The sequence below is a fragment of the Colossoma macropomum genome, unplaced genomic scaffold (assembly GCF_904425465.1).
Source record: "Colossoma macropomum unplaced genomic scaffold, Colossoma_macropomum, whole genome shotgun sequence".
Taxonomy (NCBI): Eukaryota; Metazoa; Chordata; class Actinopteri; order Characiformes; family Serrasalmidae; genus Colossoma; species Colossoma macropomum.
In genome coordinates this window covers 15072760-15090238 of record NW_023494797.1, presented here as the reverse complement: position 1 = coordinate 15090238, position 17479 = coordinate 15072760, and the positions used below count along the sequence as shown (strand labels likewise).

The 17479-nt window shown below is 38.6% G+C and overlaps 1 protein-coding gene across 1 annotated transcript in view; it reads left to right on the top strand.

Annotated features, from left to right (window-relative positions):
* myo1ea (myosin IEa) overlaps positions 1–17479 on the top strand; it is a 102285-nt gene that overhangs the window by 33547 nt on the left and 51259 nt on the right. The window contains 4 exon segments of the mRNA XM_036584401.1: positions 12–119; positions 121–156; positions 4567–4656; positions 6282–6376. Of these exon segments, the coding sequence (XP_036440294.1) occupies positions 12–119; positions 121–156; positions 4567–4656; positions 6282–6376 (329 nt within the window).

The window sequence follows — 17479 nt, the reverse complement described above, 5'->3', positions numbered from 1 at the left end:
TTCTCTGACAGGGAAGCCGGGGTCACTACCGGTACCACTGGCAGAGCCACAATGTCAAGCAGAGTGGCGTGGACGACATGGTGCTTCTCACCAAAATCAACGAGGACGCCATCGTGGACAAACCTCAAGAAGAGATACATGGACGACTATATATTTGTATCCTTTATTATTCTGACTTCAGCCAAGAAATCCTCCCTTACTCACCTGAACCCAACCCAGAGAAATCAGATTGTTATTTGGCATATAGTGAACCATTAAGGATGTGAAAGCCATTAGCAGACAGTGGCTCCCTAAACAGTGTGTTAACCATCCAGTATGAAGTCATTTTGCATTTAGCCATAGTATCTCAGCAGATAGTTTAGCAGAGGGTGGTGCAGTGTGCTGATCTCCTCCTCAGCTTGTCCTGTCTGCAGTTATGTAGGGCGTTTTAAAGAATGTTTTCCTGTGCCTTTTCTTGGACGGTAGCGTTGGACCCATTCCAGGGCAGTATAGATTGAATCTTGATTAGGCTGACTTTACTGCGGCTTAGCCAAATGGCATTTAAAGTCCACGCCACACCGATCCTACAAACGCAAATGTAGCATAATATAGCACTTGTTCTTCATTATCACAACATAGGCCTTTGCAGTACTGATATCATTAAAGGCCGCAATATGCAAACAGAGATGGCACCAGAAATAGAGACTGAGTTAGATCCGATACTGTCAAATCTAGCCTAAAAATAGCACAGAATTGCTTGTAGTGTCGCAAAATGTGAAGCAAAGGAAAGTATGCCGTGTTAGAACACCAGTAACCACACGATAACATCACATGATAAGTAAATGTGGGATTATACACTGTATGGTGGATATGTGGTATATGTGGACACCCTTCCTAATTATTGTATCCAGGTGTTTCAGCCATGTTTATTGATAAAAGGTGTGTGAAATCAAGCAAATAGCCAAGCCATAGACAAATAGCCGTCTCTATGGACAAATATTGGCAGTAGAGTGTTTCGTACTGAAGAGCTCAGTGACTTTAAACTTGGCATTGTCATAGGTTGTCACCTTTGCCGCAAGCCAGTTTGTGAAATTTCTGCTCTGCTAGATCTGCCCCAGCCAACTGTAAGTGTTATAATTAAGAAATGGAAGCGTCTAAAAGCAACAACAGCTCAGCCACACAGTAGTAGACAAAATCACCTATCTGTTGCATCACTTACTGCATAGTTCCAAACTTACTGTGGAAGCAACATCAGCACAAGAACAGGAGCTTCATTTAATGGGTTTCCATGGCCAAGCATGGCACAAGCCTGAGATCGCTGTGCAATGCCAAGCACTGGCCAGAGTGGTGTAAAGCACTCTGCCACTGGACTCTGGAGCAGAGGAAGCGTGTTCTCTGGAGTGATGAATTATGCTTCACTATCTGGCAGTATAATGGGCAAATCTGGGTTTGGCACACGCCATGAGAGCGCTACACCCTCAGTGCCAAGAGTAAAGTTTGGTGGAGGAGGGATCATGGCCTGGAGCTGTTTTTCAGGGTTTGGGCTCGGCCCCTTATTTCCAGTGAAGGGTAATGTTAATGCTACAGCATATGACGACATGTTAGTCAACTTTGTGACCACAGTTTGAGGAAAGCCCTTTCCTGTTTCAGCATGACTGTGTCCCTGTGCACAAAATATAAGATTTATAAACACGTTTTGGTGAATGTACTGTGAAGGAACTCCAGTGGCCTACACAGAGCCCTGACCTCTACTCCATTGAACTGGAACGTTGATTGTGAGCCAGATCTTCTTGTCCAACATCAGTGCCTGAAACACAAATGCTCTTTTGCCTGAATTGGCTCAAATTCCCACAAAAACACTCCAAAATTTTGTGGAAAGCCTTCCCAGAAGAGTGGAAGATGTTAGCCACAGAATGTGGGGGGGCAACACCTTATTAATGCCCATGGCTTTGGAATGGGATGTCCATCGAGCTCAAGTGATGATGGTCAGACGTCCACATACTTTGGCCGTAGAGTGTACTTTAAGGTATATCACAGTTGCAACAACTAATGTTATAATTTCAAAATGGAATTGCATTTATATCATGCAGGTCTAGTGTGTTTGTTTCGCCCCTATGGGCACAAGTTCATTCGGCTTTTCAGGCCTTTTCTGAACTTTTTAAAGCCAGTTGGCAGCATTGACTCATTTGTGTTTGTTGGAAGCTGTAGGAACAGTGTGTTTTGGGCCTAAATGGTCTGAAGGCTATCTTAAGACTCTTGCAAGCCCTGTTGTTTTCCCACAATCTTGGACACAGTTTTAATCAAAGTTAGGTTCTTCTACTGGGAGGTTATGAAAGCTTTGCTGCTTCAGGACCCAACCAGGCCGTGCTGGCTTATATCTGTGCTATATAAAATATGAAACCAGTGTTCTTGGCAACATCCACCCCTGCGTTCGCATTGTGGGAGCCATTGGCTCTTTGTATGACCCTCCAGCAGAATTCACTCGAAATTCTCAATGAAACCTCATCTGTCATAAAGTTCTCTGGCCTTATTAGGATTATGGTGTCTTAGCGGACTTGGACCATTCTAAGCTTTAACCCTAAATCAGTCCATGATTGTGGTCAGAAAATAGCCACAGTGCTGCAGTGTTCTAGTCAGCAGCATATGGGACTGAGGTCAGCATGAGTCAAGCTCAATACTTCCTTTATTTGCACTGAGCAGCAGCAGCCAAACAGCTCCGACCTCTCACTCTGGCTGCACAGCTGCTCCCCTCCCCTCAGCGCTGTTGTCATCACCCGATTGCCCATTTTTAGATCATTTCTTCATTTGCCAAAAAAGGCAATGACTTTTTCTCTCTCACATTTGTGATATGAATGGCTCAAAATGATTAATTTCACCCCTTGATCCCCAGACTTGATCATATCAGAAGACAGATTATTCAGAAACTTGTAAGGGCGCAAATATTTGACCTCACAATAATTCAGTTTAGTCATGATTCAAATTTCACCAGAGTTGGACTATTTTGCTATTTTTAAAAATAGCAATGCACATGACTGGAAGAAGTATTTGCATAGTACAGGAACATAAACAATAAAACAACACACAAAGCATGTTTAGAGTTTTTACAGTTGTTCATAGTTGGAGAAGTTCAGTAAAATGAGCACATAAATAAATGTTATAAATATTGGTATAATTGCAGCGAAGACATTTTCTCCCAGTGATCCTTGTAATGACTATAAATTATTTGTTGACCACTATGAATTATTTAGTAATACAAATTATTCAGTAGCTGCTAAAATAGGGGTGTTAGAATTCAACGTACTTGATTCAAACCGTTGACATTATAAAAGTGCAGTATTTGAAACTTGTGCTTTAAAATGTCCCAGTCTAATGCTTCAGCCATAAGCTGATGTCTAAGCCCCAAGATAACACCCTTGCCACCAGCTAACATACTATTCACAAACCACAGAGTTTGATCTGATCTGATATGATATACTACAATACAATTCAGTAGAATATAATCTATTGCATTGTCACATCCCTAGCTATCAGTGATTCAGTAAGTACTTTAAATTGCTGTAAACTGCTGTAAATTATTCTGTTACTTTTATAAATTATGCAATAACTACTGTAAATCATTCAGGCAACTCCTATAAATCACTCTGTAACTATTTTAAACTATTTAGTAATTACTTTATCATTAACTGCTGTATGTTTTTTCAGTAGCTACTATGAATTATTCAAACTCTACTATAAAGGATTCATTAAGTACTATAAATTATGCAATAACTACTATAAATAAATTGGTGACTACTATGAATTATTCTGTAACTACTACATATGCAATAATTATTCCTTAAGTACTGTAAATTATTCACTATGATAATTTATTCTCTTACTACTATAAATTGTTCACTACTCTAAATTACTATACATATTCACTAACTAAGTTGCTCCCTAACTACTTTAAATTGTTTACTACCATAAATTGTTTACTAACTACTATAAATTGTTCACGAACTACTTAAAATTCTTCACTAGCCACTATAAAATTATTCACTAACTACTATAAATTGTTCACTAACTACTATAAATTGTTCTTATTCACTAACTACTATACATTTTCACTACTTACTTTAAATTGCTCACTAACTACTTTAAATTCTTCACTAACCACTATAAATTATTCACTAGCTACAATAATTTGTTTACTAACTACTCTAAATTGTTCTTATTTACTAACTACTATACATTATTCACTAACTACTTTAAATTGCTCACTACTTTAAATTGTTCACTACTATAAATTGTTCTTATTCACTAACTACTATATATTATTCCCTAACTACTTTAAACTGCTCACTAACTACTTTACATTGTTCACTAACTACTTTACATTGTTCACTAACTACTTACAATTCTTCACTAACCACTGTAAATTACTCACTAACTACTATGACACTAATATGCAAGTTATGTAGTTGTGAGTAAGCAAATTAAATGTTGATCCACAAAGAGACCCTTAGGATTTAAGGGGTTAATAATGTGAGAACTCCAAAGCAGCATTACCTGCATAATGAGCAAATAACCCTTGACCTCTGTACGCAGACATACATCGGACCTGTGCTCATCTCTGTTAACCCTTTTAAACAGATGCCTTACTTCGGGGACAAGGAGGTGGAGATGTACCAAGGAGCAGTAAGTATTCTACAAGATCTGATCTTCTAGGAAAGAACTTGTATAACTCCTCTTGGCAGAGGTGGAACTCGGAACGTGTTGTCATTCATCATTATGTAACTCAGTAAGAAGTGTGTGAAACTCTTTTGAGACACTTTGTGTCCCTCAATATCAGACTTTTCAGCGAAACAGCCAGAAAGTAAAGTTCAGCCATTAGAAGCCAATGGGACAAATAATTTCAAATAAAGTTATGATTTTCCTACAGCACAGACGAAAGAGTTTTCAGAGGAATTAGGTGTGGTGCAAATATTTGTGCTCACTACATTTTTAGCCAGGAGGAATGCAGCACAGACCTGTCCTATGCTGTGAAGTCACCTGGCAGCATCTCCACAGAACAGCATGTTCGAATTTGCTTTTAACTGCTCTTGGCCTGCTTACTGAGAGCTGGCCCGGCTCTCTGGGGCACTTCAGACAGAGCCTTCAGAGTTTGCAGCTTAGCATTAAATTATTCCTCATATGTTTTCTTGGTATTTCTAATAGAAATGGTATCAATCCAGTATACAGTATATGTACCAATCCAGTGCGACTCTAATAAGTCCTACCAGAAATATTACAGAATTGGCTGTAATACAACGTAACATAAAGAGAAGTAACGTAGGTCACGTGATAACAGTGGACTAAGGTCAACATTAAAACAATGAGTAGCTTGCTATTTAGCACAGCACAGCAAGTCCTGCTATGTCAGCAATATTAAAAAAACATTACACTAAAGGACATGAAAAGTATTCGATTCAAACATTTGACATTATAAAAGTACAGTATTTGAAACAAAAGTTGTGCTTTATAATGTCCCAATCTAATGCTTTAGCCGTAAGCTAATGTCTTAGCCCCAAGCTAACACACTTGCCGCTAGCTAACATGCTATTCACAAAGGAACTGTTTGATCTGATATGATATACTACAATATAGTTCTGTACAATATAGTATATTTTATTGTCCCGAGCTATCAGTGATTCAGTAAGTACTTTAAATTAGTCAGTAACTACTGTAAATTATTCAGTAACTATTATAAATCATCCATTAACTACTATAAGTCATTCATGCAACTCCTGTAAATTACTCTGTAACTACTTTAAACTATTTAGTAATTACATTACACTAAAGGACATGAAAAGTCAATGAAATATAGTTATCAAGGAAAACACAGAATCAGTTTCGGAAAACAAAGTTTCAGTAAAAAGTGGTGTTGTGTCATCTAGGGATGCACTGATAGGAGAATTGTGGGCTAATTCAGATATTTTTCATGTGCATATCTGCCCCCTATACAAACACTTATGAAAAATGTATTTAAAAAATCAATAAAAGACTTTTTTGAATAATAGCCCAATGTCGCCTAAAGATCCTGCTGTTTTTGAGTACAATAAATACATAATCAAACTTCAGTCAAATCTGAACACCTGTCTAATACAGATTATTATTTTTGAATTATCTGCCAATACAGATATGATTCTGATATCACAGTGCATCCCTAGTGGCATCTCTGATTTTTATCTTATTAAGCTCATTAGCTCAGTTTGCGATTGGTACAGATCTTGCAGCTGTTCTTATCACACTTTCTCTTTTTGCTTTCTCTCTTTCATATTTAGGCTCAGTATGAAAACCCTCCCCACATCTATGCACTGGCAGACAACATGTACAGAAACATGATGATCGACCGAGAAAACCAGTGCGTCATCATCAGGTATGCAAACAGATTAGATCGTTCCGCCTTGTAGGCCTCCTGGGAGGTTTTTTTGTTTGGCAGGGTGGTGATAGACCTGCAGCTATGACAGTAATGCACACGTGGCAGAGGATGAGGTCATGTGACTGTGTGAAGGGTTTTATCTCATGCAAGTGATTGGACTGGACAGTTATTGACTTGTGCTCGATCGAAAGGAGGGGAACAGGCCTAACTAGCCCAACCAGGTGATTTGGATGCTGGCTGGCGCCTCAAGAGCAGCTGAGTGGACTCTGTGTTTTGTTTTTACCACTCCTTAGCTGTTAGCAACTTTTAGCAGTATTGTTTAATGTAAAAAAGCATATTGTAACAAAACCTCCTGTCCAAAATGGTAACTGGATTGGAGGAATGGAAAGGAATGGTTTGGGAAAAAAAATAGTTCATATGAGGATAATGTTGATAACAAGCATTAGAAGTCAATGGTCACCCAAATGTTTTCCGTAAGTCCACAAAACCTCTCTTCATTAAGGTTACAGAGGCTTGTCAATGTGGTTTAGGTCACAGTATGGCTTACTGGGACCTATAAAAATGGACAAAACACTGGGTAGCCAAATGCCATTGGCAAATTAGCGGATTAGCCATCTTGCTTCCTAGCTTTTTACTCAAACAAATGTCTGCAGTCACACAGAATAATATATAAATGTCATCTTAAATAACTGTGATCATTTCACATAATTGTGATCATCTCAAATAAGTGCGATTAGGCGATTATGTAATAAGTGTAGGAGTTGGATTGCGCTGGTGGAGATGGAGTTTGGCACAAAGCCTGTTGTCTAATAGGAACCACCTACAGCATTCAGCTATATGGTGAAGTTTTCTTTCTTTTTTATACTTCACAATAAGTACTGTTTCTAAAAACGTCTTTAAGAAGGTATAAAGGTAGTTTGAGTGTGTTGAGAGAAGTTTTGGGGATGTATTTCCGGAAAAAAATTGGGTGACTATTGACTTCTAGTATAAGCAACATTAACCAGGTAGCTCTAGTGCTAAACTAAAGGCAAAATTTGAACACCAGACATGTATTCTTTGATGAGTTGCATCTGGGTCAAGTGGAAAATCGTGTAAATTTGACTTTTTACCAAACCTTTCCTTTAACTTTAATGTGCAGCAGTGCTACCAGATTTTATTACAGGTGATTTTGGATCCTTTTATTTTTTTAAATGGGGCAAAAACCGCTGAAAGAAATGGAGTTCTGAAGACAGTAATATGTGCAGTCCATCTTACACATTCAGCATAATATAACTTTCCATTCTTTAGTTTTTTCAGATGTGAATTTGCATATTTGCTGCAGCATGTAGAAAAAAAAACAAAGCGCAACAGCTTTTTATTCCAGCTTCCTGCTTCTCCTGCTTCCTCAGCACAGGAAGTTCACCTGCAGGGCCCACTCAGTGCCGAGTGCCACTGTAAACAAGAAGTGTGCATCTGTACGTGTGTGTTGGGACTGGGCTCTCTTCTGTAGAAGCAGTTGTCATGGAGCTTTAGCAGCTGTGTTCCACTAGGACAGAGGTGGTTAGTGGTCATGTGATCCAGTCCCCCCACAGAGAGAGTGGGTAGGACGTGCTGCTGCACAATACATTGTTTGTTACTCACGATATTGGCCTGTGCAGTACTGATATTGCTGCAGTGTGCAGATGAGGCTGACAGCAACGTTAGCTCGCTTAAATTTCACTGTATGCTTACACAGTGCACGTGTTTAAAAAGGACATCAAAAACTGCATCAAAAACTGATGCAAAATGGATCAATGTAGAGAAACTTACTAACTCAGATTTCTTACAGTGGTGCTGATAGGAACCAGGGGTCACAATACAAATATATAACCCTCTAGTTTACTATACTGAAAGCCAGTGAACCTGCACGTCTTTGAAGTGTTTATGTAACGTTAATAATGTAAATAAATCTGAAAATAAAAATCTGCAATTACGGTATTTTAAATAATACTCAAAAAATAAATAAAACCTGTCAAAACTATTGTGTCTTAGGTATGAAGCAATGTATTTGTAGCCATTAATGTATGTAATAACTTTCTGTGAAGGAGCTTTTGGAGGCATTAAACTCTTCAGACGTCTGGTTCCTATCACCACCACTGTGAGCAGAGAACTAAGATGGTTTTTCTAAGCCATGTCCCTTTGTGGCGCTTGTTTTCAGACGGTGTACTGTTTATTTTTCATCAGAAATGTTTGGTACATTTCTCAAAAATAATATTTGCATAAGCTTATGATTTTTGTGCATCAATTTAGAATCTTTTAAGAGAGATTCACAGTGCATCTCAGAATCATATATATGAACATATATATCAAAATAATGCAGGTCATTATTAAGTCTTTAATCTTGTCACATTATTGGTTTACCAGTGCTTTTTCAACACACTGTAAAGTGTATTGCAGTCACAGAATCTAACATGTAATCAGAATATCCGTATTTTGCTCATATCATGCAGCCCTACTGGGAAGGAAAAGCGTATTATCCTTCCCGGGTTTGTGTTGCATGTTTTGCGGGTCTGCCGGTCACCTGAGGCCATAGCGGTCACTGTAGTGCTTACCTCATGGCGAATGGCTCTTCGTTCAGCATTTTTCCTCTCGTTTGTTTGCCCAGTGAGCTGCTGCCAGCACAGTTGGACCACATAAAGGGACTGGAAGTGGAATCGTGATGAACCAGATTAGCAAACAAAGCCCTCTGTGAAATTGCTGCTCAGGCAGTGTGTGGTCAGCACAGCTCTTTTCCCGTACTATTATATTATTAAAGATGGCCATCGTGAAATGAGCCGTTTTACGAAGGCCACTGTTGTTAATGGCCCTTTTCCACAGTGCTTTAGTTTACCTATTTTTCTGACCTTATTCATACTGCAGTCTTTGGGATTGTGCAGCCCAACAGGCTTTTGCGGTTGGGAGGGCTGGGCAGTATACACTTTGACTGGAATCTAACCTGTCCTGCGTTATGTGGAGCTTTCAGCCTGCTAGCTAAACTAGCGCTGCAGTAGGCACCACTGTGCTGTCCATGTTAGGGCTGTTTAATGTTTATCAATTGTTATTTCAAATTGATGGTTTAACATTTAATGAGTGGTGAATTGAAAAACGTAGATCTTTTCACTCATTTATATGAATTGAAAATTTACTTATTGGGCATTTCATTAGATGCGAAATAGATTTGACATTTTGACAATTTGAAACAACATCATTTTTCGTGTCTGTCAGCTGACAAAATTATCAGTTGGTGTTCCAAACGATGATGTGTTTGCATCAGTTGGAAAAGATGTTAATTAGTGGGTGGAATTGAGTGCTGAACCATGGCTATTAGAGCTAGGCCTTCGGTTCTGGCCGTAAATACCAACACTGAGCAATACAACAATGTTCATTTCTGCTAGCCCCCCATGGGATTTCTATTAGTATGTTAGCATTAACTAATGCTGGTGCACCATTTTTTGGCTATTCCAGATTAAACACAGACATCTGAAGCTTATAACAGACATCAACATCATCATGTATGTAACTCTGTAAAGAAAGAGCTGCCTCTGTTTTCCATTTCCAAATGACTGAGAACTGGTTTAGACTGTGGCTCATATTCACAGTCAATGACTTATCTAGAACCTCCAGAAGATCTAGAGTGAAGTTTTTTTTCACAGAATTCGTCCCACTCATTGTAAATCAAAACATGGCTGGTTGACTCTACTGTGCGTTCCTAATTATGTTTGTTGGTAAACTGACATGTAAGGCCTTGAGTCCAGCTCCTGAAGTCCTAACCAGTGGGAGAGCTCACTTTCGCTGTATCTACCTGGATACCAGAGTGAAAAAAAGTCCTATTTTTCCCAGTGTTGTAGCACTTGAGTCCAGTCTTGGTCTCAAGAATAAATCGACAGTCTCAGTCTTGTCTCTGACTCAGGGTAGTGTGGACTTGGAAATTGTTCCCAAGATCAGCTGAGTGCAATGCCTCTGTCTGAGGTAACGAAAGCTGAATGATAGAATGACTCGTCAATCATTATTGAATATCAACAAAACCTTTAAACAGAATAAAACAGTCCTTTCTCTACATGAGTAAATACAATCTGTTCTGCAGGTTGAGGATCTAATTAATCTTTCCATAATGTCTTAACTGGGCGTTACTTGCCTGTTGATGTTCACTGATCCCAAACTTCGAACATCCTCCAAAGGCAGATGGGAATGTTATTATTACTGTGTTTTCCTTTAATGTTAAAAATGAATGTGTGTTGTTTGGTTTATATTCAGTTGACTTTAGGTGGTGAATATATATGTGAATATCTTTTAGAGAAGAAAGGACACGGAAGAACCTCACCGTCATCTGCTTCCATAAGTCACAATGCAAATTTGGACTAAGACTATAATGTAATAATAGTTGATCTTTTATCCTGTGTTATATTTTACATGTTATATTTCATTGTTTTTATGACCGTATATTGTATATAATGAATTATAGTAAATGTACAATGAAACACAAACAAATTTCAGTTTTTTTCCCTCCTTTCTTCTTTTTATTTTTATATTCTGAAAAAAATCTTAATCTGTTCTCGATCTTGACTCGGACTCGAAGTGTCTAGGTCTCTGTCTTGACTTGGACTCTAACTCTCTCTGGACTCTCTTGACTACAATGCTTCCTTTACTTATCACATTACTGCTTTTCTTGTGACTTACAGGATTGTTTTAAGTCACAGCTCATGCAAAGAACCTGCTTCAGTCACAGATTCTCTTTTTGGGCCTACTTTCCTCCATTTGCCCTTTTAAATCGCCTCATAACCACCTCACCTAACTAGATTCCCATTGTTTCATGAACACAATGATGACGGAAGCTGGGGAATCTGTTTCATTAAAACGGTCTCTCTCTCCTCAAGCAGAGGAAGCCATTTAGAGAGGAAATTAGCCCCCGCTGGAGGAGTCATAAGGACCGAAAGAGAATACAGAGAATTCCCAGAGAACCAGTGACACCTCATCACCTCTTTATCAGCCCATCATGGGCCAACTCTGCCACAAAAGGCCGCACTGGACATACAGTTTAGTTTAATAATACAAAAGCGGACTTTGTCCGGTTCTCAGCTGGGTTGTTGTTTGGGCTGTGAGGTAATCAGTCTTATCACAGCGACTGAACAAGACTGAAGGGGTTCACAGGAAGCACCAGCTGCACTGGCATCGTCTCTTTTTCTCTCAGTGCCCATATTTGGCCAATAATTCCATGTGGGAAGTTTAACAATGTGTTTAGCTGTGTAATTACAATATACAATGGGGAACGCCTCTTACAGCAGGTTTAAAAATAGACCCAAACTGAAGCTCCAGCCCTTGGTGTGAAATGAGAGAACACCACAGTTAACATTAGAGACTCTATTACTCTCAGACTTACGGATAAGCTTCTGTAACCCTGTCTTACGTAACATATCTCTGTGTTTGTCTCCTTTATCTTATTAAAATCTGCTCCCAGAGTAGTTGGTAAGTGTGTCTGTCCATGTTGGTCATAGTAAAATGAATCAGCATGTGGAATTAGAGCTTTCTGTGAGCTGCCATGCTTTCTGTTTCTGTTTCATAGTACATGCTGCCTTTATTGTTGGATGCACTGGGATAGTTTCTGAGCAGGCGTTCACTGTGGAAGCGCTTATTATTGATTTCAGAGTAACAATAAAAGACCCTGAAGTGTGAAGTATATCCCTGTTCATATGCTTGCTTTTTCAAAATGGTAGTATTTGAGAAATAAAATAAAAATCAACAAACAACATTGAGAAAAATCGAATTTACGCAATTTTCCTCTCATACCAAACGCAATTGATTGACTAAGACGTGTTTGGTGTCTGAAGTTTGCTTCTTTAGTTTTGCACTGGAGCAATGAGGCTAATATAGCTAACAAGTCATGTAAACCTGTGTCACCGAGTTTTGTATTAGCATTGATTTTCAAATAGCCATTCCTATAAAGGTGAAGAGTAGATTAAAAGTACATTAAAAGAGAACTTTAACATTAAAGTGTCAAAGGAAACCTGCATTGTTCTCATGTCACAGGGTGATGCATACAGTGTTATGCAAAACTTTGGGCACCTCAGTCAAATTACATGTTTTGTTGATTATCTAAGTGGAAAAAAGTTAGCACATCCTCTACAGGGTGCACAAATGTTAAAGCGAAAGCACTATTTATTTACTAAATTTAACATAAACATATTTTTTTTTGTTATTTTTTCCATTTGTTTGTCAAATTTAGCAAGATAAATAAAAATGATGCACTAAAATTTGCAGAAAGATGCCTTATTTATGTGTTTTCCCCATAGAGGATGTCTTAATTTACTTGCAATTAGAAAATCAACAAAACATGTCATTTAACCGGGGGGTGCCCAAACTTTTGCATTAGACTCTGTACAAGTTAAACTCTGCTTTGACTTTATAAGCATCTGTACGGATTTGTGTCTTTGGGTGTTTGTGTGATGAGACATGGTGTCCATGCCCAGTAGTAGTGCTCTAGTGCGGGCGTGATACAGTAGAAGGCCGCTCCGGAGGAAATTGGCTGAAATGAATAGGTGTATAGAGTTACTGTTGTGTAACGTCACGGCTCTCTGACTGCTTCCTCCGGCTTCCTCTAACGGGCCGCAGCTGTGCCTGCTCAAAAAGGCATTACTGACATGATTACAAACGAAATATAAAAACAAACCTGACTCTGCTCTCATCTGCTGCCAAGCCACACAAGCCTAAATGTACGAGACCCTGCCAAACTCAAAGGGCAGAGGCGAGGAGACAAGCAGACGGAGGAGAGAAGCAGGAAGAAAGGAAACAGTCCCAGTGTGACTGAAATGGACTAAGCAGCGCAGCATCACCTTACAGCGTTCTGCAGGGTCTCGGGAGGAGTCGGCCTGTCACGATCATGAAGTTTTACCTGACGATTAAACAGTTGTGATGAACAGTTTGTCTTGTTCTTTGAATGCAACTTTTAAAGAACATGCCTGAAGTGCTTGGTTTCTATAATTATTAGCTTCCAAATGAAGACAGACACAGCTCCAGCTCAAATAAACAGTGTTTACTGCTGCTCCCTGAAGATGTTACCAGTCAGAAGTCAGGACTTCTGTTGTTTTTGTAACACCTTTTGTGTGGATGATGTGAATAAGAATGAGCATAATTCCCATTCCATTTGTTGTGATGTAAACATATGGTTATGACGTATGATAATTGTGATCAGACGTTTATGTAATAATTGAGAGCTCTGCAGTAATAAACCAAAGGGAGCATTCAGCAGTTATTTTCCCAAGATCCGACATTTAAATATAAAGGGTGATCCAAAAAGATTCATCCGATTTCAAAATGATTTATTTCACTTGTAAATCATTACAGAACAGTGCAGTAACTGTAAATGGTTTAAATGAGCATAAAGTTTATTATGTAATTTTACAAGGTCTCAGTATGAACCTCCTCCAGCTGTACAGACAACATCAACACCATAGTCAAACTCATCCCATACTCGATTGAGCATGTTGGGTGTCGCTGCACTCACGGCTCTTTCAGTGTGATTTCGGAGATCATCCAGTGTTGTGGAACCAACGTCGAACGCTCTGAGCTGTTGGAGCTTCACTGCCCACGAAAATCACACTGCACAGTTACGACGGATTCACTCTTATTGAAGTGGAGAACGCAAAACGTTTTCTGATCGGGGGTCACCATCTCCTCGCAGACTGAAGGGAGCCATCTTCCGGTGACAGTCAGAAACTCTATGACCCCCTCTTTCAATTGGTATGTGATTGGTTCCTAGGCGCCTCACGGTTGTAAAAATATGGTGTTTTGAAATCGGATTAATCTTTTAGAATCACCCAGTATATGTGTATAAAGAGAAACAAGCTTTAAAATGAAATGCTTGAAGCACTTCACTTAAGATTGGAGTACCATACTCAAACTGCTCAAACACTCTACTGCTGTGCTGCCCTCTACTTCTGTTAGAAATTATAGCCACCAACAAAATGACCACCACAGCAAAAGTGGTTAATTGGTTTTAAACAACAATGCGGATGTGTGAGACTTTAGACTATAAGAATGGAGTTGTAATTGTAGTATAACACACGTGTTTATGTTAATGTTAGCCTACCCGTGGCTACTGTTAGACTGCAGTTTACATGTGGGCAGTATGATGATATTTGACGTTATCATGATCAACAAAATGCTTTTCTACAAGCCCTGACCAATTGCACATTTTATTATAAAGAGAACATAATTAATTGGATTTAGTGCAGTAGATGATATGTTGAATAAAGTTTGTACTTGTAGTTCTTGTGGCAGATTTAAGATTTGGCACTGCTAAGTCATTGTGTCTGTGTGTCAAAAATGTATTGTAAAATGTATTAGAGCTGGGTAATGTGATTATGTATCGTTATCATGATAAATTATGTCACAACACAGTGTTTTTCAGAGTATATTGTGGATATCATTGGTGCTGGTAGAACACTGACCAACTACATGTTTCATATAAAAAGAGCAAAATATGTCCCGGTTAACTTGATTTAGTGCACAACAGTATTCCAAATATTGAATAAAAATCATTGTGTTTACAGTTTCTAATAGTATTTTTTTAATGTAGTGCTACTGCTTCTTTTTTTCTGTTCCAACTGACCAAATGTCTAAAAAAATAAATATTGTGACATATCATGTATCATGAAAAGTTCTTGAATCGCGAGAATCACTATATTATATTTTTGCCGTATCACTCGCCCCTACTTCACTTTATGTTGCGCTGTAAGCAATTCTGCTATGTTTAAGGCTCGGATCAGATCAAATTTGTTCTTGTTTTTGGTCTGATATCCAATCCAACATTTTCTGTTGGTATCACAAGCTGGTAGGGATCAGGAAACATGATGGAAATCTGGCTATAGTAGTCCAGGAAGCTTTAGATTAGTACAGAGGCACATTTGCTATAACATGGCTGAAGTCAGAGATTGGTCTCTTACAGTCTGATGCGTACAGATATCTGAGAATACCTGACAATTTGTACACATTTAACAGCTGCTACTTGTACATGTTGTACTATGTTAAAGTATTAAAAGAACATTTATCAGCACTCGCTTCTGTAATGTAATTCCTCTTTCTTTAGTAACACATAAAATGCCAGTCTCTGTAAATTCTCACTGCAGCAAGAGCCATATGCACTCAATTAAAGAAATGCTTCTCTTAGCTCCTTAGCAGAACAGACCCCTTCATTTCCATTAATTGGGGATAAGAATAAAAGAGCTGTTTCACTAAAGCCTTCCTGATCTTCTGTGGAGCTTGTAAAGATTTAAGCTGTGTGCTGTTGAACACTCGAGTCCGATACTGTAAATCAGACCCTCCCTTTGTGTGTTTAGGGCTGCAATAAAAGGCCTTTTGGTTGTGAATGAGCTCCAGCCAGTTAACAACCATTTTAGCTGTTTGATCACTGTGAAAAAAGTGAAATCATCCTAAAGGTACTCAGTGTATCTGCTGTTTATTGTGAGGTTGCTATGAGCATAATGTAGAAACATTCAACCTATTTCTACGTGTTTACTTGAACAAATTATAATTTTTTTTTTTAATTAACAATTCTTAATTTCACTGTTTCACTGTACTTAGCAAAGTTGACTATGAACGCTTGTAGTAGAAGCCAATGGGCAGTCGTTAAAGTGTTTAGACCAGAGGTCGGCAACCCAAATGTTAAGCAGAGCCATTTTGTCCTTTCAGCAAAAATCAAGCCACCTTGGGAGCCACAACATTTTATGTCCATTTTGCCATCTTGGTTGTAAATGTGTGTCAGTATGATTTAATGCGTCAGTATTGGCTAACACATTTAATATAAACGAAAACACAGACTTACTTTGCTCTGCTTTAAGCTTTAGCTCTGCTGTAGCTGCTTTTCTCGCATCTCCGGCAGGAAACCTTTTTGCGAAAGTAGAACAGTTTCTTGTAAAATGTCTCTCGGCATTCGAGTTTTTACAAGGCTGAAGTCACTTCTCATTCTCCAGCTTCTTACTTGAAAATTCGAACGAGAAGCAGGAGAATAGCTGACTTCAGCTTTTTGACCCTTTTAGCATTTGACAGTTTCTCGTTGCAGATTGAACACATCAGGAAACCAGAGTGATTATAAGTGAAAATAATCCATTCATCTCCAAATCACTGATGTTCATCTTGAATCTTTTTCTTTTCTTGTTTCATTAGCTACTAGCTAAGCAAGATTGTTTTCTGTTGCTGTGTGTCCAGCAGTCTGTCAGTCTTCAGGGTTGAAGGGTGAATTAGCAGTTCTACATTAAGCGTTTAAGACCATTTATTGTTAAACTGTGTTGAACGATCAGCAGAGCTTTATTTTCCTGCAAAGGAGGATTATTTTATTTTTACCTACGAATCTAATTCTGCTGTGGAGCCACAACAGGGCAGTAAAAGAGCCGCATGTTGCCGATCCCTGGTTTAGGTTGACAAATGCTGGAGTGTTCCTTTAATACTCAATGCAAAATATGTTTTTGTTGGGTCAGATCTAATCGGAGTTCACCGGCCACAAACAAGTGCAGTTCATCTTGGAACAGTATGCTGCCTTTGTTTGTTTGTCTAAAATAGTGTGAGCAACTACGAACTCACTGTGCCATGTTTTTTAAACAACATACAGATATGCAAATTCGTCACCTTTCTGTGAAAGTCGCCAGATTTGAATGTTGAACATACCACTCATGTAAATGTAGATTTGAAGTGTTTTTAATTTAGGAAATTGGGGGGACATATGTTAATAGGCCAGTCCAAACTAAGATAACATTACTGTGAAGTGAAAAGAGACACATTTCATGAGCAGTGAAGCACTGAAGATGAACCTTTAGATAGATTTCAGATTTCTTTCTTCAATAGAAAACATCTTACAATGTAAATCATCATTTGCAACCAAGACAGTCAGCTTTCATGTAATTTATGTTTTGCGGTAGAACATGTTTATTTCTGTGCACTGATGCAACTGCAATGAGAGCTAAATGACTGTCTACATGACATGAAGTGGCAATCATCGGGGTCCAAGCACTATACAACTGGCAGAGCCAGCAGAACACAAATGTATGTTTTTAGGATGGCCTTTTTAATAGCAGATGTAGGGTCTCTAAAGGAGATTTTGTACATGCTGACATT